Source organism: Paramormyrops kingsleyae, chromosome 6, assembly GCF_048594095.1.
Source record: "Paramormyrops kingsleyae isolate MSU_618 chromosome 6, PKINGS_0.4, whole genome shotgun sequence".
Lineage (NCBI taxonomy): Eukaryota > Metazoa > Chordata > Actinopteri > Osteoglossiformes > Mormyridae > Paramormyrops > Paramormyrops kingsleyae.
Genome location: NC_132802.1, coordinates 5,643,279 through 5,671,257, shown reverse-complemented (window position 1 = coordinate 5,671,257; position 27,979 = coordinate 5,643,279). Strand labels below are relative to the sequence as shown.

Genomic DNA, 27,979 nt, shown 5'->3' with positions numbered 1-27,979 from the left:
GGGATCTTAAAAGAAGGAGGCATTCTTTGCGTTCACACCCTTCCCTCAGTCTCTGTCTCCCTAGTGCCCGCCTCTTCTCCAGGTCCTCATCAGTGTCAGTGACAGCTTGCTCATTGAAATTTGTTTTTTTTTTAAGTACCTGACACCAGAGTTCGGTGAAACGCTTCGGGCAAGCGTGGTAGCCCTGGGCCTTTGGCTGCCGATATGCTGCACATAGTGTTTGCGGGGCCCGTCGCACTCGACCCAGCTTACCGCCCAACATCGGCGCAGCGCGTGTGCGCGCCTTTGCATGAAAGTGCACAGTTGGAGCGTCGCTGTGCCAGCATGGCGGAACAATGGGCATTACTCGCATATCGAGTCAGACGCCCAGCCGTCGCTGGGGCTTCGATCGCTGAGCTCGCCCCGGCTTTCAGTAGACCCATGTGTGACGGGCGAGTCCTTTCACTTGCCTGCTGGGGGTGGCAGTTGCTTGGATACAAAACAAATGCTTCTCTTCTCCCTTGTTTAACAGTTAATGCCTTCCCGCCCCACTGGAATCGCCCCGTAATCAGGGTTCAGTTCCAGTTTGTCTCCGTGCGAGTTGAGGTCGGTTCTGTAGTACTGCACCTTCTTCCCTGGGGGCGACATATTAAATGCGCGACCGTGGCAGAGGATCAGGACGGTCTGGCAGAAGCCCCCTCTTCGGTCCCGGGTGCCGATTGGGCACAGACATGCCCGCTGGCCATCCTAACGAGCCCCACGCCATCGCCCTGGCAGGCTGCGGTGAAAGATGAGACGCGTGAAGCGAGCAGGGAAGATTTACGGCGACGCCTGAGTGATTTCAGACGCGCGTGGTATAAAGCCATCTGGCGGTTGGATCAGAGAGCTGCCTCCCCCTCTTGTCCCCCTTTGGATGCAGGCGTGTTTTGGGGTGATGGGGGTGTAGCTCTGTGAGGGCAGTTTCCGGAGGGAATTTGGTGGTGGGATGTGAGAAGGCACTTCTGTGTGTCAGGGTAGTGATGGTCACGTAGGCGCATTCGCTCTTCTGTGTTTATTGCGAGCCTTTGTGCTGGGGGTCAGGGGTCACGGGGGAGCATGACATGGGGCTTCTCAGCAGGTCGCCACAACTCCGGACTTGACTTCCTTTGACGAGGGGCTCGCTGCTTTTTCTCTTGACCCTTTAATAGGTGCTAACCCACCCCCTGGGCTATTCAAGTTGTGGGCCGGTCCGTCACGATCCAATCGACCAATGACGGCGTGGCCTTTCAGCCGCTCCTTTATGGGTCATCGTTTGAGGAGGTGCTCTTCACGGACCTGAGGGCTAGGGAGGAGCTCAGCCTCCCAGGTGCTCGATTCTGGAGCTCAGCCGGGGTACGTGCTACCTGCCGTTTGGATCCGCACAGGGCTGGGTTGAGCCCTGACACAGCAGATTAAGGCGTGGGGTTTTGGGTTACGCAGTGTGAGGCTTCAGCTGGCAAGCTGGGTTTGGGGCACATGATGATAAAGCAGTGACCTGTGACAGGGGTGGGCGGGGTGGGGGTTATGCTCCTCAGATGTGTGCCATTATCTTACGTTTGGGCCCTACGTGATGGGTCTGGTGATGTCCTGGGACCACATGGGGACCTAAATAACCGGCCAGTTTGTGTTGCAGGGATGTCATTTTAGTGCTAAATCAGCAAACGGCTTGGATGGGGGGTGGGGCTGACTGGCAGTGTTTTGCCGACATGGCAGGATGGTATGTTCCGTTATTTCACTCTCCTGAAAAGCCTCAGTGATTCCTCTTGTGAGGATCAATACAACCATAGTGATATATGGGCTGACATTAATGGGATTTTGCAAATTTTTAGGATTTTTTTTTTTCTGATGGGAGGAAACCGCCCCCCCCCCCTCCCAGCAGAGGGGGGACCCCAGATGATCCTAACTAGAGTAACAGATGAGCTTATCTGACGCTCTGCCATCACAGACATTCACAGCCAGGAATGAACATGCTAGCGTGTTTGGGACTAGAGCAGATCTGGTGTAGGGCCGCAGTGTCGAGTGTGGCTGCAATTCCCTGCGTGACGGTCCTCTTGGGTGTGATTGGGACGCCTTTGTTTCTGTCATAATGGCCCCGGTCGCTGGGGAGGGGGTTGGTGGGGTAGACAGGGCGGGTGTGTGTCTGCCAAGGCCAATCAGTGTTTAATCTTATGTTACAGTCACATCACACAGTGTGTTGTGGGTCTGTGCTTAACTGGGCTTTGCAAAATGGTTTCTTGACTTAAAAAATATATGAAACTGTATTAAGAGTCAGAATATGTAAAGCTGGAAAAATAACCTTGATTCTTATGCAGTATTGATTCCCCCCTTTTTCAGCTGCAGTAACTGGTTTAGTTCATGGGAGACAGACTGTTGTCTCCATTTATTTTGCACTCATCTCCATCTTACGCAGCTCATGGCCCAAAGCGGCTTGTTGCGGTCCAGCTTTTCTCTGACTGCGGGATCAGACAGACCCTGGAGTCCTCTGGTTTGACCCTTGACTTCCGGGGAATTCTCGTGACCGTTTCCTTGACGATGCAGTGTTCCGCATGCCTCAGAAACCCCCCCCACCCCCACCCCAGCTTGGGTCATGTGCTTCTCAGTGCCGCAGTTCTTCCTGTGGGGGGCTCCCTATTCGTGATCTTGGGTCATCGAAGCTGGGGTTTGTCCGCCCCTCCCCCCACTCGACCCACAGGCACTGGTGTGATGTCACCTTCAGGCGTGCAGGGATTGAGGGAATCGTGACAGGCAGACCGCACGTCTGGCTTATCCGCCATGAAGCCCGGCCCTCTGTCACACATGCTGGGGGCCAGGGGCGTGCCGTGTGTCCGTTCTCCACATTGCATCATCCCTGCTGCAGATCCCCACCCCCCGGCTGACGGAGCCTCTCTGTCAGTATTGCGTCTATTGAATGGCTGCTGAAGGAAAGCGGCCCGTAGCCTTGTGAACAGAACCTGCCCCGCCGTCCCAGATTTACAGGGGGCGTGTAAAAGCGATAAATTAGCCAAGGTAGCAGTGCGGCGGCTGGACGGGACTGAAATAATGCGAGGCGTCTCGTACGTTTTCTGTCCTCCTTAAACACCCCCCCCCCCCATGCATTATGTACTCTGCGGACATGCTCCTCCTCCTCTTCTCTTCATCTCACTCGCAATCGAATGTCTTCCAGTTTTATCAGAAGCTTCCCTCCTGCATTGACCCGCAAAGGCGATCACTCCACGGTAGCCTGGCGGTCCTCGTGGCTCTCACCAGATACCCCCTGGCGTTAGTCGGTCTCCAAAAAATGTGCTGAAGTGCTGAATTCAGTCTGTCCCTGCCTCTGCTCCTCTCTGCTCCTCCCTTCCCTTGTTAGCCCGGCTCTCGCTACTGTTCCCATGTCCGCAGCCATGAACAAATGGCGCCTGTTCCCTGATGCTATCCGACCTTCCCGATGAGGAATGTAAGATCAGCCTTCCCCGTCTATACCTGTTAAATTTCGACCAGTATCCCAGTTACCCTGCTGGTTAAGCCCTGCTGAGCGCACCGTTAACCCGGCACATGGTATCGGTTCAGCTGTTTATGGAGACTTTCCATTGCTCCAAAGAGCAAGATTCAGAGTGTAATTTGACTGCATTAAATTACTGGTGTATCTGTCACATAATAGAAGGCATGATATTTAATGTTGATATTCAGCTAATTTATCCCTTTTTTATTTTAACGCAGCTGACCTGCTAGTCATCTCACGAATCTGGAAATTCTGGAGATTTATTGTAGTTGTTGTTATTATTAATGTGCTTTAAGAGAAATCCTGTTTCTCTCCAGGCGACATCTGATGTGAAAAGGCTGCTTGTGTTTTTCTCCTGTGGCATTAGGGGTTTAAATTAAGGCCTCTCCCATTGAGAAGCCCAGATGGACAGAGGGCTGAAAGCGCACCTTTGTGCGTCCTGCCCTGATCGACGGGCGTGGGGTTGAAAGGCGCAGGGTGTCAGGCGGAGCCGTCGTTGTCTGCCCCCGCCCCCCTACAAACTTTAATAATCCTGACCCCAGAGCATCACAGAATGAAGTCATTTAGGCATGACACACACACCCCAGATGACCGTGCTCAATGAGGCTGCTTGACACCCATTCAGGCTAGTCGTGTGATCGGTGGTGATTTGCCAAGAACTCTGGCGAATGGGAGCAGGCGGGATAGAGAGTCCAGCCTCCTGGCGGGACCACTCCCTGACTAACACACGGTCTGGGTCGGCCGCACTGGCGGTTCCTCCCACAAGAAGCTCTGCAGGAGATGCATCTTCATTGTGTGTCTCTCTCACTCTCTTTCTCTGGTGCCCTGTCCTCTTGGGCATGTTGCACGTGCAGATCAGGTTTCTGTGAAATGACGGAGAGAAAGGCGGGTGCCACACGTTGAAACCGCACGTGATAGCACCCGAACCCACGGCAGGCCGCAGCCTTTGAGGCAGGCCTGCAATGGTGCACTGGCCATCTGCGCGAGGCTGGGGGGCGTCCGGGGAGAGTCTCCCCCGTCCTTGCAGAAAGCTGCACATGGCACTGGGAGGGTGTGTGGGGGGGGGGTGGGTGCCAGTGTCGGTCTGAGGCTCCTGCAGATGGAGGTTGTGTGGAAGGCGAGCGGAGCATCGTCCTCTGTAGACCGAGAGCCACTGCATCCTGCAGTGTGACGGCGATCTGCTTCCTGTCGCCCGTAATGCATGCCTTTGCTGCTCTGATCCCACGATCCCTACCCCCACAGGGCTGCGTGTCGAGCAGGAGCCGGTGACATCCTACCCGCAGGTGGCCGTGGTGAGGGTCCCCACGCCCTGGGTGCAGTCAGACAGCGACATCACCGTGCTGCGGCACCTGGAGAAGCTGGGCTGCCGGCTGGTGAACCGACCACAAGCGATCCTCAACTGTGTCAACAAGTTCTGGACCTTCCAGGAGCTGGCTGGCCACGGAGTGCCCCTGCCAGACACCTTCTCGTATGGTGAGTTCTGCCGGTGGAGGGGCGTTGCGGGTCCGGGGCGAGGGTCCTAATGATGGGCAGAGATTTGGCCTGGCACAGGCATCGCACTGTCCCTTTGTGGCGAGTCAGAAGCCACGCCGTTATCCAGGTCGCTCAGTAAAAGGACCACGGCTGCCTCACTGCGCACTGGCTCAAACCCAGCAGTGATGCTTGCCACCTCGCAGCCCACTCCCTAAAAGTCCGTCTCATTCTTACGGGCTTATTGAGCGCCTGTGTCATCATTCCCTGGAGGCCACGCCCCTCGCTTTGCATTCCCTCCACTGCAAGAGGAGGCTGGGCTGCACTGCTGGATTTTTAAATGCCTCTGACGCTGCAGTTCCTGTCACATGCAGGCTTTTTATTATTTTTTTCCCCCACTCTCTCTCTCTTTTCCTGCTATGGGGTTTGGCCGACCCATGCTATATCCTTTTAGCCGCCAGCGAAGGCTTTCAAGAAGTTAAACAAGAGAATGTGTCAGTATGTGGTGATGAAAGAGGTTGATGTCATTAAGAACATGCTGACTGTCCACGCTGAACCGGTGAGGGCGAGGTCACAGCCTGGAGCTCCGCAGCCTGCGGCCCTGTCCAGGAGGAGTGGTCGAGAGTAGGGTGGATGGGATTGGATAGCTCTGGACAATAGTGTATGACAAATATGTATGTATTTCAGCAGGTTTGATGGGATGTGTGTGTGTGTGTCTCTCCAGGAGGACATGAAAACTTTCGCAAGATGATCGACGAGGCAGAACCCCTGGGGTATCCTGTCGTTGTGAAGAATGCACGTGGCCACAGAGGTCAGTGGGCAGATCCCCTCCCCTCCCCCCCCCCACACACACACACACACACACACATACAGACACACACACACACATACAGACACACACACACACATACAGACACACACACACAGGCACACACACACATACAGACACACGCACACACACACATACAGACACACGCACACACACATACAGACACACGCACACACACACACACATACAGACACACGCACATACAGACACACACACACACATACAGACACACACACATACAGACACACGCACACACACACATACAGACACACGCACATACAGACACACACATACAGACACACACACACACATACAGACACACACATACAGACACACACACACACACACACACACATACAGACACACGCACACCTCCCCTACCTTGCTGCCTTTACACACAGCCTCCGTTTTCATGCCCTTATATCCTTACGCTGCTGCTACAGCATATTGTGTTTTCAGAGAAGTTGGTGGAAGAAGTGCTTTGGACTGTTTGGGACAATTTTGGAAGGTGTGGTACAAGAGATGCAACATAAGAGATATCTTTGGTGTCACTGCATGAGTAGAATGAGATGATGTTTGGATTATTCTGCAGAAGGCTGAGAGAGAAAAATTTAAGAAAAAGAAATAAATAGCATATCGCAATGTACAAATGCAGATACACACTATAGAAATAAGAGAAATACTGCACATAAATTATTGCACCTGGGAAAGGCATCGGTTGAGAGTTGTAGTATTACTGCAGGATAATGATCAAGATCAACAGTATTACACAGTATAATGGATTTCATAGAACCCACCTGAGGTACTGAGATGACTGTGGTAGCAGTATTGTCATACAGTCAACGTGGGTGATTGTGTGATGGCTAGGAGGCACAACAATTAAAGTGCATATTTCAGCATGTGTAATGCATGATGTCTGTAGTGTGGGTACGTCTCAGTTCAGCTCAGTGCGGTGATGTGACGGGGGGGGGGGGCATGCCCAGTGCAGCAGTATGATAGCTTGGAGGTAGAATCTCTTCTGCAGTCTTGCCATGTGGGCATATATGGCTCTGCAGTGCTAGCTGGGTGGCAGAAGTGTGAAGAGGTGGGTTGGAACACTGCAGATCTTCCTTTGCGGCTACAGCAGCTTTTGAAGAGTTCCTTCTGCGTAGGAAGCTATGAGCCAGAGATCCCCTGGGCTGTTTTGATGATGCTCTGGAGGACCTTCCTGTTCTCAGGTGCTGCCTGGGCACCACACTGTGATGCAGTATGTGAGGATGTTCTCCGTGGCCCACTTGCTGATGCTGACCATCAGCTGTTGTGGAAGTTGCTGGTGCTTTCTTTAGTCTTCTCGGGAAATGAAGCCTCTGAAGTCCTTTTTTGGCCATGGCTGTTGTGTTTGTTGACCAGGAAAGACCCCAGCTGATATGGAGAGCAAGAAATCTGTAGTTCTGTACTGACTGCACCTTCTCGCTGCTGATTTTGATGTATGTCGATCTCCTTAAGTCCAGCATCCGCTCCTTGGTTTTCTTCGGTTTGAGGGCGAGGCTGTTGTCCCGGCTCCAGCTGTCGCGTTCTTGACCTTCTCTATATAGGCTGGCTCATTGCTTGAGATCAGGCCTATCATGGTGGCGTTGTCTGCAAACTTGATTATGTTGGAATCTTGGATGGGTTTACAGTCGTGTGTGAAGGGAGGACAACAGAGGACTCAGCACACAGGCCTGTGGTGCTCCAGTGTTCACCGTTATGACAGTGGAGGAGTGCTTGCCCAAGCATGCAGTCTGTGGGCTGCTGGTGTGAACGTCCAGAATCCAGTTAGACAGGTGTGTGTTGGGGCCCAGGTCAATCAGCTTTGTGGCCAGCTTGTTTCGGGTGATGGTGTTGAACGTGGAGCCTTAATCAATGAAGAGCATCTGTACGCAGCTGTCTCTCTCTTCCAAGATGCGACACTGATTCTGACCAGCCAGAGCTTTGTAAGCAAACCCTAAAAGTAAACTGTTTAAAAATAATAATTAATAATAATTAATAAAACATTTTAACATTCATTGATGTAAGTGTATTTTATTAACTCTTGCTGCCGCTGTTGAGCACAGGGCAGGATGTGGCTCAGTGGCCCTTAACCTCCAGCTCCCTGGGCACCACTGTGGGTGGCTGCCCTTCGCAGACAACTTACTCTGCAAAAAGCAGGTTGAGGGAGGCGTGAAGACCATCTCCCCATGGCAATCAATAAAGTATCTATTATACATTAATCCAATAAAACTTGTCAGTTATGCTATCAAGCTAATTGAGTGATTTTTTTTTTTTTAATTTATAATAATAAAAACACCTTTGAAACATTCCTACATGTACAGTTTCAGTAACGCTGTATAAGAAACGCGTCCTGTGTCATGACGAGTGTATTAGCACTGGAGTGTCCAGCCCGTCTGCCAGGCAGCAGCAGAGCGAAGCCCTTTCTATGAGTATCTGGGGAGCATCACACATTTATGAGCCGTTTGAGCTTTTGAAATTTTCAGTCTGCCAAGCACTTTAAACACCAGCCTAGTTATGTTTTAAAATGAATGATGTTTTTGCAATTTTTTTGTTTGGGCTGTGATTCAAATAATGACATTTTCCTGCACCTTTGTTCCTGTTTACAGTCGCTTGCATAACTATCAGTATATATGGGAAATGACAAAACGGTAACCTTGTAATGTATTATTATGGCACTAAAGGCGCTGTGAAAATGTGAAAAAGTTAGGCGCACCAGTGCAACCAATGCAAATGGTTAGTTTGGAGTCGTTTATTCTCATATCCCGAAGTTCTGTATGTATTGTTTGCAAGTGCTGACTGAATTAAGAGCCTAAAGTGTCCTCCAACACGGGGTAGAAACTGTTCTGCAGTCTCGCCATGCAGAAATACAGGTCTCTGTAGCGCCTGCCAGACGGCAGCAGTGTGGAAAGTGACTGTGGTGGGTAGGATCACTGCAGATGTTCCTGGTCAGGTCTGAGAGTATGATTGTGGTGGGTAGGATCACTGCAGATGTTCCTGGTCAGGTCTGAGAGTATGACTGTGGTGGGTAGGATCACTGCAGATGTTCCTGGTCAGGTCTGAGAGTATGACTGTGGTGGATCACTGCAGATGTTCCTGGTCAGGTCTGAGAGTATGACTGTGGTGGATCACTGCAGATGTTCCTGGTCAGGTCTGAGAGTATGACTGTGGTGGATCACTGCAGATGTTCCTGGTCAGGTCTGAGAGTATGACTGTGGTGGATCACTGCAGATGTTCCTGGTCAGGTCTGAGAGTATGACTGTGGTGGATCACTGCAGATGTTCCTGGTCAGATCTGAGAGTATGACTGTGGTGGATCACTGCAGATGTTCCTGGTCAGGTCTGAGAGTATGACTGTGGTGGATCACTGCAGATGTTCCTGGTCAGGTCTGAGAGTATGACTGTGGTGGATCACTGCAGATGTTCCTGGTCAGGTCTGAGAGTATGACTGTGGTGGATCACTGCAGATGTTCCTGGTCAGGTCTGAGAGTATGACTGTGGTGGATCACTGCAGATGTTCCTGGTCAGGTCTGAGAGTATGACTGTGGTGGATCACTGCAGATGTTCCTGGTCAGGTCTGAGAGTATGACTGTGGTGGATCACTGCAGATGTTCCTGGTCAGATCTGAGAGTATGACTGTGGTGGATCACTGCAGATGTTCCTGGTCAGGTCTGAGAGTATGACTGTGGTGGATCACTGCAGATGTTCCTGGTCAGGTCTGAGAGTATGACTGTGGTGGATCACTGCAGATGTTCCTGGTCAGGTCTGAGAGTATGGTCTCACCACATCCCACCATTGCTTACAATTCAGAGCTTTGTTTAATAGCCCAGTGGTGATGTGACTACTTAGCCTGCCAAGAGATTTGAACCCACGACTGTGCAGATATTAATCTGCTCACCCCACCCATAGTTTCATTTGTATTGTGTTCCCTGAAGTGCAAAGGACCAAAGCAGCCCGGCCTGGATCACATGGGATTATCAAGGATGAAGATGAGAGCCTGTGTGTTCATGTCTGCTACCAGTGGGGTCTGTGTGCTGTGATACACAAATGACCTTGGGGGGGGATCTTAATTTCATCTATAACTTCCATTCAGTGGTGCCCATTTTCACACACTAGCTTAATACATTGTCTTAGGTCTGCCCCCCCACCCCCCAAGAGTTTGCTGTGTCATTGTCTCCATCTTGCATTCAGGAAAGATGCCTGCGTTGACACTTATGCAAATTACCATTGCCACACTAATGTAACGCTGCTCTCTTCCTTTTTGTTAATGCTCCCTGTTTGAATCTTGGTTGGGGGGTTGCAGACAGTATGTTGGGTTATATCTGGGGCTGGCCTTTAGGGACTGCCCTTTCTCCCCATTTCTATTGGATGTCTCTCGCACTATTTTTGCAAGAGGCCGCGATTCTGGTCCATCATGGCCGCCAGGGCCATCGTGGTCTGTTTTCGCCATCATCGCTGCTTAACCCCGCCATGGCCGTCGCCATGGCGTCTGGTTCACCAAGTGCCAGTGGCCGCGTTTCCCTCCACAGTCTGCGTGACGCAGCTGCGCTGCCTTTCCTGGGCCCAACGGAAACTGGCCTTTCAGGCTCTTATACAGCACAGACGTGTTTTTCCAGCTCGTTTTAAATATACAGGGAAATGTTGGTCTGGTTTAGGTTTTTTTCTGTTCTGTCCACCCTCTACTCATAGAGTAGACAAACTGTTAACTCTTAGTGTGCTTGCTGGCTGCTATATTTAAACACTGCTCTTTCTTTGATGAACTGTTTTTATTTTAATTTTCTCTATATGGTTTCGTTTTCCTGATAATTCTGTCCAGGATGGGAACCCAAACTCCTGTTGAGCCGCTACTATGCAGGCCTGTTATTTTCAGGTGTGTTACACCTGAATCACTGCAGAAACTGATGTAGGGAATAAGGTTATAAAATTATAAATGCAGCTATTAGTGAGGTGTCAAAGAGAGGGCCATAATTACCGGTAAATGTGCCATTTCTTATTCCGGGTGATTCAGTGGGTGGCACTGCTGCTTCATACTGACAGGGTTGGGGGTTTGAATCCTACCTTGGCTGGAGTTTACATGACGCAGGGAGGACAGTTTTTTGTGTGTCTGTCCCCCGCAGTCCAACGATATGCATTTAGGCCAGTAGGTATCTCTAAATTGCCCATGAAGTATAATTTTGTGGCAGGGGGGCAGGTATACATTACATTGTGGGGACCAAATGTGTTATTTTGATGATGTGGGGACGATTTTTTCAGTCCCCACAAGGGGAAATTCAATTGTTATCAAGAAACTAAAAATGTCAAGAGGTATTTTGTTTGGTTACCTATGGTTAAGGTTGGGGCTGGGTAGGGGTTAAGGTCGTCATTGTTGGGATTAGAATGGGATTGTTGCCCATAGAAATGAATGGATGGTCCCCACTAAGATATGAGTACGGGTCTGTCTGTCTGTTTGTGTGTGTGTCCTGAGATGGACTGGCGCTCCATGCAGGCTGTACCCCAGCCTTGTGCCCTGGCCTGCCCGGGGTGGGCCTCACACCCCCTGTGGACACAAATAGAAAATGCATGGCTATCACATAGTATATTCAAGCATTTATTGACTGGTGGTATTTGGGATGTCTTTCCACAGAAGCCTTGTAAAAAGTTCACGTAGACTGCCCTTGACTGAAAAATTAGCCAGATTGCCGTCCTTTCATTACTCTTTTTTTGATGTCTACATGGTGCCAGTGACCGAAACGGGCAGAGCGTTGGAACGGCACAGATTTACTCTGCTGCTGAACTGTGTGTCATGTTTCTGAAGAGCAATTTGGAGTGTGAGCCACCTGATTGAATGGAATTTTTGAGGGCAGATCAGTGCAAAACACACGGAAAGGCACAAGAGCATGACAGGTATGCTCAGGGTGACAGGTATGCTCAGGGTGACAGGTATGCTCAGGGTGACAGGTATGCTCAGGGTGACAGTCCATCCCGCCATCGCAGCTTTTGCGCTGATCTGGCCTGGCTTTACACACATTCGCCCCCCCCCCCCCTCACAGGGAAGGCTGTGTTCCTGGCCCGGGACAAGCATCACCTGACGGACCTCAGCCACCTGATCCGGCATGACGCGCCCTACCTCTTCCAGGAGTATGTCAAGGAGTCCCACGGCAAGGATGTGCGGGTGGTGCTGGTGGGGGGGCGCGTCATCGGCTCCATGTTGCGCTGCTCCACTGACGGCCGCATGCAGAGCAACTGCTCCCTGGGTGAGTGGCTGGGTCTCCTCATGTGCACGTGGGCTGCATGCGACGCAGTGCTTTGAGTTTGACTAGAGGGCCGTTCGGGGTTTGTTTGGGCTGGTGTGGCGGTATAATGTTCGGAATTTTATTGCCAAGATTTCACAATTTTGTAGTATACCTTATCGCCTATACCAACCAAGCTTAGCCAATACCTTTTGATGTACCTCTGAAACTCCCTCTAAATATCTCTGCTCACAGTCCTGGGGTCACTGGGATTCTGAGATTCTTTTTTTTTTTACTTGATCAGTATTGGCTATCGCAGCCCGATCTAAAGTCCAGTCTGTTTCATTTCCCGCATCCACCCAATTCACGTCACTTGCGCGGATTTGTAAGGTTCCGTCACATGCTGCAGTAAGCCTGAGGCACATGGCTTGAAACTATAAACAATCGAGATGTCAGCCTTGTGGAAATTCTTTAAATTGGAAACTCAAAGTAGCCTAACAGCTACCTGCAATGTCTGGAATGCCATCCTTTCAAGAGGAAATAGCAACAGTCGTTTAATACAACAAATCTAATTAGACACATGTAGAAACATCATATGGAAGAATTGCTTACTCAGATGAAGAATGCAGCCAAGCCTACTGCGTGTGTGTGTGCATATTTAAACATTTATAAAAAGGAATGGCAGATATTCAATGGATCGGATTGGGGTACCAAAAAAAGTGGCATCCTTATTAATTCCCAAGTTTTCATTACTATAGTGGACAGTGAATTGGATGGTGGTCTTTGATCATATTTTCCCAACTCGCACAAATTCATCTGACGCTATAAAGCTGTATGAATCTGTATGTGGCATGGGAGAGAGATTTGGGGGAAACAATTTAAAAACCATTTTTTTTGGAGGTGAATGAAGCCAAATTAAATATGGTTGGTACATGTCTCTCCGGTATGGCCTTAATCTGAGGAACAGCCGTTTAGCATTTTTCTGTAATCAAATTTACGATGTAGCCATGCCAAATAAAAGCCAAGGCCATTGTATGTGAGCAGTGTAATAGATCATGGCATTGGTTGGGAAGGACCCTGTATTAGTGTGTAAGATCTGCACAATGTTGCCCCCTGCAGGCGGCGTAGGTATGATGTGCCCGTTGAGCGAGCAGGGGAAGCAGCTTGCAGTGCAGGTGTCCAACATCCTGGGCATGGACGTGTGCGGCATCGACCTGCTGCAGCTCAACGACGGCTCCTTCGTGGTGTGCGAGGCCAACGCCAACGTGGGCTTCATCGCCTTCGACCAAGCGTGCGGCATGGACGTGGCGGGCATAGTGGCCGACTACGCCCTCTCGCTGCTGCCCAGTCGCCTTACCCGCAAGATGTCACTGCTGTCGGTGGTGTCCAGTGCCAGTGAGACGAGCAGTGAGCCAGAGGCGTGCCCCCCGCCCAACGCTCTGCCTGAGGCGGTGTGCACCATGAGCGTGGGCTCCACCTCCAGCGAGAGCGACCCGGAGCTGGCGGAGAGCCGCGACGGCCCCGCCCCGGCCCTGCCCGACACCACCTACAACATGAACACCCTCCTTGCCAACGAGATCAAACTGTTGACTGAGTGAGCTGGGTCCAGCAGCAAGTGACATACAGTGCACGTGTATACACACACTCACACATATACATACATGTTTACATGCATACTCGTTTACACACACGCATCTAAGTGTCATGCGCAGACATGGACTGACACACGCAGCCCCAGCAAAACGTGGGTGAGAAACTCGAACACACAAACACACACACGCATGCTGTACACAAGCACGCATGTGCATTCTGTCTGACATATCTACCCCCCCAAATCCCCACCCACAACTAGATCTGAGGCTGCTCCCCTGACAACCCCCCCCCCCCCAATCCCTGGTAAAATGGCCCCCATGGACTTTGTATAGACTAGTTTTCCTGACTGGCATTTAAATTCAGTGGCTTGTGAAGGTGATCTCTGAGGTCTGGGATGGTTTCAGGACGGGAGGCGGAATGAGCCCGATCTGTGCCAAACACGCCCGGAATGGGAAGCGTGGTTCAGTTGGAGTGGGAATGCAGTGCTTTCTGATGGCCTTTCCCTGTGCCTGAATGGGTGGGAGCAGTGGCATGACCCCCCCCGCAGAAGGCTGGCTCCGCTCCCCTGTGCCGCACGTGGCCTCCAGTGAGAGGAGGGGGGACTCATAAAGAGTGCCCCCTATAGGACTCCTGAAAGTCCCAGCTAATGATACATCCACATCCAGATAGTGGCAGGATGACAGGAAGGGATGATCCCTGCCTCATTCCGCCTCCCTTTTATCTTTCTTCTTTTAGCAGACAGCTTGAGTAGAAATTGCTCGAAATGGCTTAAATCCAGCAAGATGACACACTTAAAGTAACTTTGAAAGGAAACAGTTCCCAGCGCTCTTTAGCCGTCAGTCATCGGAAACTGCTCATGATCATTTTATTGCAAGCACTTTAAGGTAAATGATTTGCAAGAACTTTTAGCAAAACATAACTGTCAGATAGGGATGTAGAGACCAGCCATGATATGTGCATATGAAATTTTACTAAACCAGTTCTTATGGTCATATACCTCAGTTAAATTTTCACTGCCTTACTGATTCACCAGGAAATACATTTAAAGGACTGAAATGTTCTTGATCACACAAGCCTGAGCTGCTGCTGCCTCATTGAGGCATGGGGGTGGATGCTGTTATCATGCAAATTATCTTCATGTTACTGAGCAGTGTTCAAAGCTGCTTGAATTGATGGCCAGCATTCTCTAATTTTAGCCATTGGCTAAGACAGAAATCCTCACTGCACAAAAAAACTTAAGTGTCAACTATGGGTTTTTTATTGATTTGTCCCATGTGATTATCTGGCCAAGTATAAATCTGATTGAGGAACTACGTGTTTTTTTTTACTGACCAGGTCTTATTGTGCAAATAAAAATGTAAACAAAGTATCCTTTTGTTACTCCTAATTCTTACAATGCTGCAAGTGGGCCCCATTTCTACATTTTCTCATTTGTTAGTTCTTGGCAAAAGATTTTCATCAACAAAAAAAAAAAACTCATAAGTGGTCAACCTCAACTGCCATTACACTAAAACACTTCCTGTTTGTCTGGACAAGTGGTTATCATTGTTGTCGATACTCGTGAGGCATTTATTTATGGCCTCCTAGCCAAAACTGACACAATAAACCAACAGTGGACTTTGTGAGCAGTTAGACTTCATGTCACTTAATCACTTGACTGTCACAAGATGTTTGCGGCTTACATGGGCTCTGTATACTGTTGAATATTGGGAGGACTTTCTTTTGCTGTTTGTTCATGGACTGAGCTCAGGGGAAGCAGCCTGGATCTCCCTTCCCAACCCCCAAGGCATGTGACGTGTCCACTATAGGTAGAGATCTGCTTAAAAAAATATTCACAAATGTGCAAACAGTCTCTGAAAAAGATGCGGTGTACCACATTCCTTAACATGCGTTATTGTCTCTGTTAATTTTTTTCTGTTTAATTTATGGTGTACATTTTTAAAGGTTATTCACTTGTGTGCAGTACTGTCTCAGCCTGAGACATTCCAGCTGAAACTTTGTGGGATTGCTTTATCTCCCTCTGATGCAGTGCAAGCCTCAAAGGCAGTCATCGGACACACGCCGACTCTCTGGATTACAACGATGTGTTCACAGTGTGGTCACGTGTAGGCGGTGGCTGCTCATAGCCACGCTTATGGTTTGGAAAAGAAAGTGTGGTTCTTGCCATTGTTGTGACGCGCACAGAGGATTTGAGCCAACATGCACAGAATCCCCGGGGAGGGGGGGGGGAGCATTTGAACAGCAACATTGGCTGTAGCTTGTGTGTCACAAGCCGCATTCGTGGATGTATTTCTCACCCTTGTGGTGTTAAATGTGGTCTTAAGTTTCTTCCTTCCTTTGTTAGGGCTTTTTTAAACATGTTGAAACATAGTCTATGGATAATCCTTAGATTGATGCTTAACTGTTACTTTTTTTCTGCAGGTGCTGCAGCGATTAAGAAATTTCCCATGTGTCTAGATTCCATTTATTTGTAAGTGCAGCCAGGTCTGGAATTGCATGAAAAGTAGAATGCCTTAATGATGGTGGCTTGTTCAGAGTAATTGGTGACACATCATCCAGCGTGGAAGGTCGATTCTATCCTTTGTTCCCACAGATAATGGGAGAATTGTGCATATTTCCTATTAACCATTGCTAGTTTATTCTTGTACAAATCATAACAACTACAGACACGTTAAAAGGGAATTTAAGAGAGGCTTGCCTATGGGGTTCACAGTTTTTCATTTAAAGTATTTGGAGAGACTCTTCATTTGCCAAGAATACATGCGTTTTTGTATTTATTAACATGTTAACATTCCTGTAATGTTGTTTTAACTTTTTTGTAACAAACATTTTCAGTCAGAGTACATAGTTTTTTTTTTATGTGTTAGAAATGGGTCCAGTAACATTTGTACATGGATTTGTACAGGTTTCTGGTTTTGGTAAATTAGCATAAGTATCTATGTATTTACATAAGAACTGATTTTATATAAATGAATCGGTTTGTGCTGAATTTCAGTTAGTACTCTAAATTACCAAAAACCTTTCAAAAATCACCAAATGCTCTAGTAGTATTATTATATTACAGTAAATTATTTTTCAACATGATTTATATATAGTATATAGTCAGTTTCACAGCCAGTTGTACATATTACTCTGAACTGAAGTTTGGGGGGAATAAGACTAAGTTTGAGGTTCCATTTGTCAGCTGGAACACATCATCACAAGTGTAACGGTCCTGTTCATTAGGCCTCCATGACATGGACGTTTGGCTTAGTCATTAAGTTGAAATGCAATATTCATTCCAGGCGCTGGTGTAACAGATTGATTAAATTATTCATCCTCAATGCAATGTTAAGAATACTGATGGTGTTACAAACTGGATTCCATATCTGGTTTTATTTAATGATTAATTTGTGCCGAAGTATGTAAATACACCCTTCTTTTTTAGACTAAATAAAAATGCCATACTGATGAAAGCTAAAGCAGAATGTCTGTTTTTTTTCCCCAATTATTGTTCTAATGTGGAATAAGACTCACCATTAGCTGTTAGCCTTTTGGTTTAGAATGGTATACATTTAATAGCAGCTACTGAGATAATGTAACTACTTCAGCCTTTTTTGTACAGCTGTATGCTTTACTGGAGCATACTGAAATGAATTGTGCATCACACTACTGTTAAGTGTACCCAATCACTCTACATTGGCAACGCATGTACACTGCAGAAGCTGCTTCCTAATACAGTGCTGCTTGGCTTGGTGTGAATGAGTGGCGTAACATGAATCTGGCATAAGGGAAAAGGACAATCTGAACGCCGCAGCCATTATCGAAATATATGATATTGGTTAGGATTTACACAATGAAATGAAACTTCACTGACATACATAAGACAAAATAATCAGTATATCCCATGTCAACATATACTACATATACTTGCATGAGAAATTCAATTTGATATTTTGGCTCTATATGATAGGGGTAGATCTGAGCTCATCAGTATCTCAATGATGATAAATGATTTTGCTACAGAACCAAATGATGTGACTACCATAAATAACATAAATGGAATGTACAGTAAAATATGGGATATATAGTAAAATGTTTACTTTAGGCCTGTATTACCATGTAAACATTACATTAAATCTTTGGTAACACTTAAAGCAGTCGTATAATGCATTACAGATACCCTCATAATGCATTATAACGCATTCATGAAGTATAAATACGGCTATAATTATTTATGAAAAGGTATAACCCATTGTAGCCCTGGTTATTATGCATTGTGAATGCTCTATGAAGCTTTCATCTATAATGCACTATAGATACCTTCATAATGCATTGTAATGGCTTATACTGACCATTACAATGCATTATCAAGGTATTAATAGATGGCTTCATAGATGATGGATGACTGCCTTAAGTGTTACCAAACCTTGCAATTAAAATACATTAATGGATTTTGCTACGTATACCTTCATTTGATGCTATTCACCTCATGGAGTCTCAGTATTAAAGACTTTAACTGAGTAATAACAGTAGAAAGCCTAAGGAAATCTAGGGTATAATTACAAAGAACAGTATTATCGTGTTAGATAATGAGATCCATTGAGTAAATGGTGCTCATTTCTGCAAATGCGGCACTGGTCCCTGGTGATCAGCTCATGCCAGTTGCTTCCAGGCCACCCCTTGCCTCAGACATCTTCAGCAGTCTTTGTATGGGCTCAGTCAGGCCACAATCCGGCTCCAGCTGGCTCAAAGCCAGGGCCCTCCTACCAAGCTCCGCTGCCTGGCATCAAACACAAGGGTATGATGGGATATAAGTCCACATCTGTCACTGACATGTAGATGTGGAAACCAAAAAGAAGAACTTTGCCAATGAACTTCTCAAAAGGGACCCAGTTTATATTTGCACAGACAAGAATCAATCAACATTCGGCCCCAAAGGGATATGCACTGCGAATGAAACATGGATCATCTCATGTCAGAATCATGTAATTGTTTCTAGGGACGGTTAAATGCAATGTGGACTCTATGAGGAGAATCTCTCTTTTAATGTCACCGCTTGTCAGCATGGATTCAAAACATTTGACTGCTTATTTCCAAACTATGTCACATAGTGACTAAAGTAATCACAAGGTTATTAATCAGGTAGTTCTAATGAAAATATGACAAAGAATATTCATGTAAGTTTTACGCCCGTGCTGTACCATTATTGTGTGAAGAACGTGGAGCTTGAAAATGTTGTATGGAGATCACAAACATTAGTCAGAGCACCTCTTGACAGATTTACGAGGTCAGCCCATGAAAACCTCATGATGCACCTGGGATTTCCTACCTTTGAGCTTTAGCAATTAGCGCTAATCCCACATGAGCGCACAGGAGGTAGTGTGCTGCTGGCAGTGCGGTTAATACCTTAGCAAAATCGTTGCCTAGAAGCCAGAGCATGGCCAGGGCATGGCAAGCTAGTGCCATCAAGCAAGGGACCCGTTTCGGTATCTGCTCCTCCAATTCCAAAACGCACTGCAGTGTCCGATCAGCTTCAGCCTGCTGGGCCTCATCTGCGTCACACAATTAGCAGTGTCACTATCCGAACGTATAACTGCAATGCATATTTACATGCTAATTATACTGTGACTGACCACGATATGCCGACCAACGTACATGAACATGAATACATCAGCATATTCTATTGGGAACATAACACATGATGCAAATCACATTCCACCACACAATACAAATGTATTTATCTTAAAACAATACAGGACCCAGAACATTACTGCATAGCACTCTGCCAGTCCAGCCCAAAAGAACTGGCTGGACCAGGTGTCTGTGAGTCAGCGTATGGTCCAGTTAAAGTGCAGGCATTAAAGGTCACTTCGCTTTTAATGAGCTTTTCCCCTCAGTGAAGCAGGGAGCAGATGACAGAAATGCAGCCGCGCTGTGGGCCGCAGTGTGCCATCATCAGCCGGCTTAGTCACCCATCTGTGTGTGAGCTCAAATCTGCTCCCAGCTTGGAGAAAAATGTGATACATAGTGTCCTGTGGTGGCTCTTATTCCAAAGGATATACAGGCAATTACCAGAAGGTGATAATGCTTAGAATTTTAAAAGATATAAAAGAATTTCACAAATGCCTTCAAATTTCTCACCCGAAATGATGTATTTTTTCATTTTAAAATACTTAGTATTAGTTAATGTTACTTGTACAGCTAAAGCACAAAAATCATTACATTTACTCATGAAAAGTTTGTATAGATTTCACCCACCAATTGCATTGTGAAGTGAACTGTAGTTCTGAATGTGACTGTCTAGGATTCTGTACAGGTGAGAGTGCCAAGTATTGGCCACCTACATGCTCAGACAACAAAGAAACACAATAACTCCCATCAGACCACTGTGAGCAAAAAAATACACACACCTGCATTTTCAATGATAAAAAATACATGAATATCCATCCATCATCATTTCATGGTCATGAAAATATTTTTTAAGAAAAGCCTAAATGTAGTGGTTCTTATCTATCATAACATCCCACGTCTCTTACCTCAGTGCACAAGGACATTGCAATATCATATTTCTTTTGCTTGAAAAATATATTTGCCATTAGAATGTAGCCACCACAAGTCACAGTGCTGTCCAAACCAAATTCTTCACTGGCGTAGTAAACCTGTATGATAAAACAACACCGTATAAAACCTCACAGGGTTTTTGTGTACATGAATGTTTTTTTGGCCCCTGTATGTTAACTCACATCATTAGCGAGGTGAAACAGGGCCTCTTCAAAATTTTCTGTGGCAGCGTGCAGCCGACCCAGGTTCCGGTGGAGCTGGTGACGCACCACAAGGCTGCACTCTGGTCCCTTCATTACTATCCACTCCGCCTGGGCCAAGTACTCCTCTGCCTGGGAAAACCTACCAAGACCTGGTGCAGTGACAGCACACATTAACATTAATGCAGCTACACTATATGGACAAAAGTATTGGGACACCTGACCATTACACCTACAGGAACTTTCACGACATCCCATTCTAAATCCACAGGCATCAATATGGAATTGGTCCTCTCTTTGCACCCATAACAGCTGCCACTCTTCCAGGAAGGCTTTCCACAAGATTTTGGAGTGTGTCTGTGGCAATTTTTGCCCCTTCAAGGCCAGCATTTGTGAGGTCAAGCCCTGATGTTGGACATGAAGACCTGGTTCACAATCTCCATTCTAATTCATCCCAAAGGTGTTTGATGGGATTGATGTCAGGCCTCTGTGCACTGGGACAGTCATACTGGAACAGAAAAAAGGTCTTCCCCAAACTGTCCCCACAGTTATCCCTCCTCCATCAAACTTTACAGATGGCACAATGCAGTCATGCAGGTAACTTTTTCCTCTGGCATCCATAAAACCCAGATCAATCAGACTGTCAGACAAAGAGGTGTGATTCGTCGCTCCACAGAACACGTTTCCACTGCTTCAGAGTCTAGCGGCATGCTTTACACAACTCCATCTGATGCTTGGCATTGCGCTTGGTGATGTGAGGCTTGCACGCAGCTGTTCAGTCATGGAAGCCCATTCCATGAAGCTCACAGTTTTTGTGCTGGGGTTAATGCCAGTGTAAGTATGCAACTCTGCAGTTACTGAGTCAGCAGAGCGCTGGTGAATTTTACACACTATCCACATTCCTATCAGGCCCTCATTTTCTATACTTGCTCATCGCAGAAATCCCACCGATCTCCATTCTTCTGCCACCCTTCAATAACGTGCTGAAGTGAAATGGCAAACTGAATATACCCAAAGACTGGAGATTTCTCTATTCATATTGTCACTGATCTGAGGTAGGGTATGGTAGGGTACACAGGGCTTCCTTATTTTGCTTCGGTTGCTACTAAACTGACCGTGTCAGTACGCCTTCATTATAAATCACTCTGGAAAAGTGAGTTACATAACCAAGGAGTCTCTGTTCTTTGTCACTTTAAAGCAGTCATATGCCAGAGTGAGCGGGAGTGCAGGTATCAACATAGGGGGTCATGAGTTGAAGTCGAGGGTGTTGCCATTTTTCACTTAAAAGAAGTGTTGTGTGCAGGCAGCCCCAGTACCTACAAAACAGCTGCAGAAAAGGCGCTACGGCTGTGCAAATGAGTTGTTTCCTAATCCTGGGGAGGAGATGAATTTAACAAAATGAGATCCAAAGAGATTGGTTTACCTTGAGTTTCCTGGAGCACTGGGCCGTGGGTGTGACTGAACATTAGAATTCTTATTATCTTCCCATTGCCTGACTGACAGTTATATACAAACCATTTTATGATCAAACACAAGTTACAGCTGAGATAAATAATGTCCTTGGTTTGATCGCCCTCTCCGCTTCTTTTTGGAAACATTAGTTTGCCCGTGTGGTGTAAGGTGCCACATGAAAGGCCATTCACCATCAACGCTGACAGGGGTTCCAGTTTCTGAATGAGACAGTGCAGAAACTAAAATACCTTCTCTGGGAACTTAAGCATGGATTTCACATTACACCAAACATTGTAGTGGTTAAAGAGCATTAAAACCCGAAATATTCTTGCACAAAGCACCTAACTTGAAATTTTCCAGTTAAATATCCAGCTACATTAACTGGTCAAAAGGACTCTGCATAGAAGTATCAGATAAGCAGCTAGATCACCAAATGAAATATTCTGACAAATGGAGATTAAACTGCATAATCATTAGAACATTGCAATAAAAATAATCCTGCTGCAACCAGAAATAAAAGCAGATGGTTATGCTTTTCAAAATGATCACTCTTAAGAACAATCCTAAAATATAAATATTTAAATACGTAAACATAAAATATATAGATAAATTTCGAAATGTTAAAGTTTCCCTTAGCTGTTTTTGACTATTTGAAGAAAGCCAGAGGCAGGTCATTTCATAAATAAAATGCTCTTCATGTGCTTTAGCCCATTTTCTTTGAAGGTTTACTTACAGATTGGCAGGGTGAGAAGGACGGCTAGCTAAATGGAGAGCGAGAGGCAGGTGGGGTTGTTTGTGTCAGTTTTTGCTGCCTGTCCCTCATTTATGACTAACTATGAGTAATATAATTTAATGCACATTATTATTTCTTGGACACAGTAAACACAACCAAAGCCATGTTGATTCTTGTCACAATATGTCTCTGTTCCCTGGTACAATGTAGTCAATTCCTCTTTCACCAGAAATGTTTTTTGTTTTTTCAAGTTTCCTCTCCCTTTGTGCTGCTCCCATCCCTGCGTAAACCATGAAAAGAGAAGCCCTGCACTGCATACACCTAATGTTCCGCAGTGGGATTTGGAAAAGGTGAAATTTTTAAATATATATGAGTTTCTGGATAACAATAACTTTCCTGAGATGTTCCATTCTGGTTTATTTTGATTTTAATGCTGTCTTTCATACTATCAACTCAGCAGTACTTATGTATGCTAAACCTCAGAAATCCTAGTGGTCTGTCCAGAGAATTGCAAAGTTGGCTTCAGGTTCTTCTCTGTGAGACAGAAAAATTGTGCTCCACACGGATCTATTTTGGGACCGCTACTTTTATCAATGTTGACTTTGAGTGTATAGTAGTCACAGTCGTAAACACTAATTGTCACTACCACTACCTGTACCATTTAACTATTAGTTTGGTAACACTTTCTGTGAATGCCTTGTTATAAGAATCTATGAACACATTCATAACATATTATAATACATTCATAAAGCATTATGAACATGGCACATTATAGTTATGTTTATTATGCATTGTGTGTACTTTATGACGCTCTCATCTATAATGAACTATAGACACCTTCATAATGCAGTACAGAGCATCCTTAATTCTTATATTGACCATTATAATGCATTATGAAGGTACCTATAGTGCATTATAGATGAGAGCTTCATTGGCATTATGAAGTATTATAATCAACACTATGAATAGAAGATGCTATAATGCTTTATTAATTCTTATACCAGCCATTATAATGCATTATGGAGGTATTTATAATGCATTATAGATGACAGCTGTTATCATTTGTTTCCTAAAAGCATGCACAGAGGGGCTTACACAAAGATTTATAGGTGTGCTAAATTGGAAAACCATAAGAAAGCTGTGGTGCTTGTTTGACCCTAGTCAGGTGACCAGGCAGTTAATTTGCTCCACCTGTCTCACATTCTCACAAAATATAAGACCAGCTGTATGAATTTTTCTGACGTAACTCCTGCCACAATCTCAATCCCAGGCCATGGTTTTGCTACACCCAAGATATTTTTTGTTTGCTTTCTCACATTACTTGGCTTTTTCATGTTTATTTCTTTGTGTCTTATTAAACCCATCCTCATCTAAACCTGTGAAGTCTGCAAATGAAAAACAAAACATCCCAGAATAAACTGTTATACTCTGCCCATTCCTTGGCCACATCATTACATTCATCATCTTGACCTTCATGTGATAACAAAAATAAATGTTTTATCTATCTTCATTAACTGCCAGTAAACCTTAGAACACGTTTTACATCTTTGGTTTTTAAACGTACTAATCGTGCAGCATCTAAGTATACATAACACTGATTTCTCCATTTATAAAAATAGTTGACAGCCATTTATTTTATATACACTTAAGCTTAGGAGTACATCACCACAAATATGAGAGATGTCTGTTCTCCTCAGATTTTAAAACAACAGTTAAGAACACACCCTTTACCTTGCATTTACTTAATATTTATGGTCATACTGACAGTCATTTTTTGTGATATTTCATTGATTTTGATTATGTTTCTTTTTATTCCTATACAATGCACTCATATTTAACATGGAGCACTCTGAGCTGCATTCTAATCAATTAAAGATGCTATTATCATTATGAAGAACTTCAGATAATGATACAAGAGCGGAATCTTCCCTATCCATAGCCACCAAGTTACCCCAGCTACGTATTTTAAGGGTGCGGACTGACCAATGTTAGCTTCCGCCAATAGCAGGTAGGCAGGGACGAGCTGCACGGCGCCGGGGCCGTAAACATCCGTGGCAGAGCACAGGCAGAGCTGGGCAGCCGGCAAAGCCTCCCAGTGGTTCTTCTCAAAGAGCTTCCTTTGAGCCGTTGCCCGCGAGATCTCAATCAGCTGCTCCTGTCGCTCCCACCGCCGACACACAGCCAGGCATCATAAGAACATAAGAACATAAGAACTGTACAAACGAGAGGAGGCCATTCGGCCCATCGAGCTCGCTTGGGGAGAACTTAACTAATAGCTCAGAGTTGTTAAAATCTTATCTAGCTCTGATTTAAAGGAACCCAAGGATTCAGCTTGCACTATGTTATCAGGATGACTATTCCAAACTCTGACTACATGCTGTGTAAAGAAGTGCTTCCTTAAATCCAGTTTGAAATGTTCTTCCGCTAATTTCCACCTATGGCCACGAGTTCTTGTATTTGAACTAATGCTGAAGTAACTATTCGGTTGAACAGCATCCAAACCTGTTAGAATCTTATAGACCTGGATCATGTCCCCCCTCAGTCTCCTTTGCTTGAGGCTGAACAGATTTAGCTCAACTAACCTTTCCTCGTATGACATTCCTCTAAGACCAGGAATCATTCTTGTGGCCCTACGCTGCAACTTTTCTAAGGCCGCAATGTCCTTTTTAAGATATGGTGACCAAACCTGCACACAATATTCTAGGTGAGGTCTCACCAAGGAATTGTATAAATCATATATACAGACCGCAGCATTCCACATACAATTACCCAAATGGAACACTAAGTACGCCTCTTAAAATGTACCCACAAGCCCCATATGGCCACTGTCCCAGAGACACCACACACAGTGCCTTATGCAATATACTGAACATCATCTGATGCAAAAGGGGACGATACATGATAAACACATGAATTTAGACGAGTGACTGATGACTTAATGTTCATGTTTCTGTCTTAGCAGAAATCAGGTGATAGACATTTTTTTAAATACATGAGGGCAGGTGCCTCCTACAGTATGTGTGGCTTCTCATAAGTGTAAATGGAGGCAGAATCGGCACCTGTAACTGTGCACTGTCACTGTGCATGTGCACCAGCCTGGGCTACCTGTCTCTGCAGTCTCTGCGCTCTGTGATGCTCCCTTTCCGCCCCCAGGACATGGAAAGGGATGGGGGTGCGCAGGGGGGCCAGCAGCTGACACACCTTCTGGTGGATCCCAGCCCAGTCAGCCTGCTGGTGCTCTGTGTTGCTGTGGTGAGAGGACAGGAAGTCAGAGCCAAATCCGGCTTTGCTACGAACGAAACGTAAAAATGGTGGCTGCGTGTTTGAAACACTGAGGTCCTCGAGTCTCAAAGATAAGTAGCAAGTTTCAAACATAGGAGCGAGGTTTCAAAATCCGCAATGAGGTAGGAGGGAATACCGCAAACTGTCAGTTACTGCCTGGTTTAACCCACTGAAAGTGTCAAGACAATCAGTGACTTAAGTTTCATTTACACACTGACTAGTTAAATTTTTTTATAATTAAGTGTTAACAAAAATACATTAACATTACTTTACATACTTTAAATATTAAAATACATCTACTTATAAAATATTCATGAAATATTGAAATAACGTCCTTAAAAAACATTAAGGAAACCATTCTGCAGATCACACAAAAACACATGGAATATAAATCATTACATATAGCTTGTTCTTTTATTACACTAAACAAAAAGGAATGAACACCTGTGCAGCACATATGATACAACACGATACAAGTAACTCTTTGCCACTTATGCCACATCCGTTGCTTGTATAAGGTACTGGCGGATCATATAACCAAACAGTTAAGTATTTGCTTTAATACTAAATAACTAGAGGCGCGTACACCACTGTGGCATTTCAGAAAGTTTCCAGCAATTATTCAGTTGAACAGATTCCACATTTCTGGAAAATACCTACAGAAAGCTGCAATTACTGCTGAATCAGAGAAAGCAACATCTCTCATTCTGTCCAACTTTTTCTACCGATTGAAAAATTATATACAGTTGTGCCCCCATATTCGTTCGTTGGTTCTTCGTTTCTCAGTCCCCGCAGCCCACAGAAACGTGCGCACTTGCTTCTCCAGGCTCTCTGCGCAGCGGCCTGGGTCGCTGCCAAAGGACAGCAGCCACGTCTTGAGTGAGCCTGAGCTGGGTCACGAGATCCGGGCGGCAGCGAGCCGACGGAGTGCGAGTGCGTGCACGCGGGGCGAAGGGAGCGCGCCTCCAGCTGGCTGCCTGCAGTTTCGGCTCAGCGAACGTGGACTGCGGTCGACGAATCACGAGACGACAATTACGCTTTCCCTTAGAAAATCCGTTTTCATATGTATTAAGTTCTGCAATATTTCATTTCAACGTACATTGCATTGTTTTTAAAATGAAAAAATCGCCTTACATATATTCAGCAGATTTTACCATTAAAATTTCCCTTAGTTGAGATGTCGTGGTAAGGCACGGTGAAAGCGTGTAACACCACAGAATTAATAGAGTCTGGTTTTAGCCTGAACCATTTGGGAAAACGGAACCAATAAAACTGCTGCATATTAATATTTGCTCGATTCAAGTTTGTCAACCTGAGCCGCCAATGTACTCCTACTTCTCAATAATTCGATGCTTCAAAACAAGTTTAGGTTAATAACGCCGCGTGTTTCTTGCAAAAACAGTTCTACAGTATAACTCAAACTTTCCTTCTTGATAAATTGCTCTCCAGCTGTTTGAACTCAACGAACCCTCCCTTCCGAACTCAGACTTATTTTGGCTTCCTCTGCTTTCCTGACCATCTGGATTACTGTGCCTTTTTACATACCGCCATCTGCTGGTGTCTCATGAAACACCCAGTTAAGTATCGCAAGAACCTCGAAATATATTAAGAACCAACCACAAATTACTCTTTATATAAAACAAGATAATGGAAACAGTAAGGGTGTGTCTGAGGTGTATGACACATCTTTGTTTGAATTTTACACTTAGCGGCGCCCTACCTGCTGGCTTTAGTTTTGTTACTATTTTTTAGTAATTTGACATTTTATCATTTCATTTCATTTCAAAATAGCTTTTCGACGTTTCTCATAACTGAAAACAGCCGCAAAACCAAATGTAAAGGTGAAAATATGTAGCCTAGATAATCAGGCAACTAAAATACGAAATTCGCGGACATGAATCTATACTCACCAGTAAAAGGTCACTCGGCAGCCAGTGCATTGAATGTGCGCTGGTTTCTCACACAGCTCGCACACTTTCTTAGTTCCTTTTGGGTTAGCGAGAGGATTAATTGTCGATGACATGTTTCCAAACAGTGAAAGCTACCTGGGCTGTATGAGCGGCACGTCAGTGAAGACGATGTCTGAAATTGTTGCTAATGCTTTGAATTATTTGGTAACAACTGCAAGTTAACGTCTCCGTGAAAATCGCGAAGCCTCACTGGGGAGTTTCGTATGCAGCCAACTGTT

At 45.7% G+C, this 27,979-nt stretch overlaps 2 protein-coding genes across 2 annotated transcripts in view; one reads left to right on the top strand and one right to left on the bottom strand.

The window, feature by feature from the left end:
- The window catches only part of rimkla (ribosomal modification protein rimK-like family member A), a 20,492-nt gene extending 3,450 nt beyond the window's left edge, over nt 1-17,042 (top strand). Inside the window, exons 2-5 of the mRNA XM_023841437.2 lie at nt 4,718-4,948; nt 5,670-5,756; nt 11,809-12,012; nt 13,108-17,042. Coding sequence (XP_023697205.1) covers nt 4,718-4,948; nt 5,670-5,756; nt 11,809-12,012; nt 13,108-13,586 — 1,001 coding nt within the window. The 3' untranslated portion in view covers nt 13,587-17,042. The remainder of the gene's footprint in view (nt 1-4,717; nt 4,949-5,669; nt 5,757-11,808; nt 12,013-13,107) is intronic.
- On the bottom strand, nt 16,622-27,979 carry zmynd12 (zinc finger, MYND-type containing 12). Its single transcript, XM_023841438.2, has 8 exons — nt 27,702-27,979; nt 25,615-25,756; nt 24,493-24,664; nt 20,307-20,476; nt 20,100-20,222; nt 19,822-19,903; nt 18,970-19,115; nt 16,622-18,343 (listed from the first exon to the last, which is right to left on the bottom strand). The coding sequence occupies exons 1-8, from the start codon at nt 27,812-27,814 to the stop codon at nt 18,212-18,214; spliced, it is 1,080 nt and encodes a 359-aa protein (XP_023697206.1). The 5' UTR covers nt 27,815-27,979; the 3' UTR covers nt 16,622-18,211.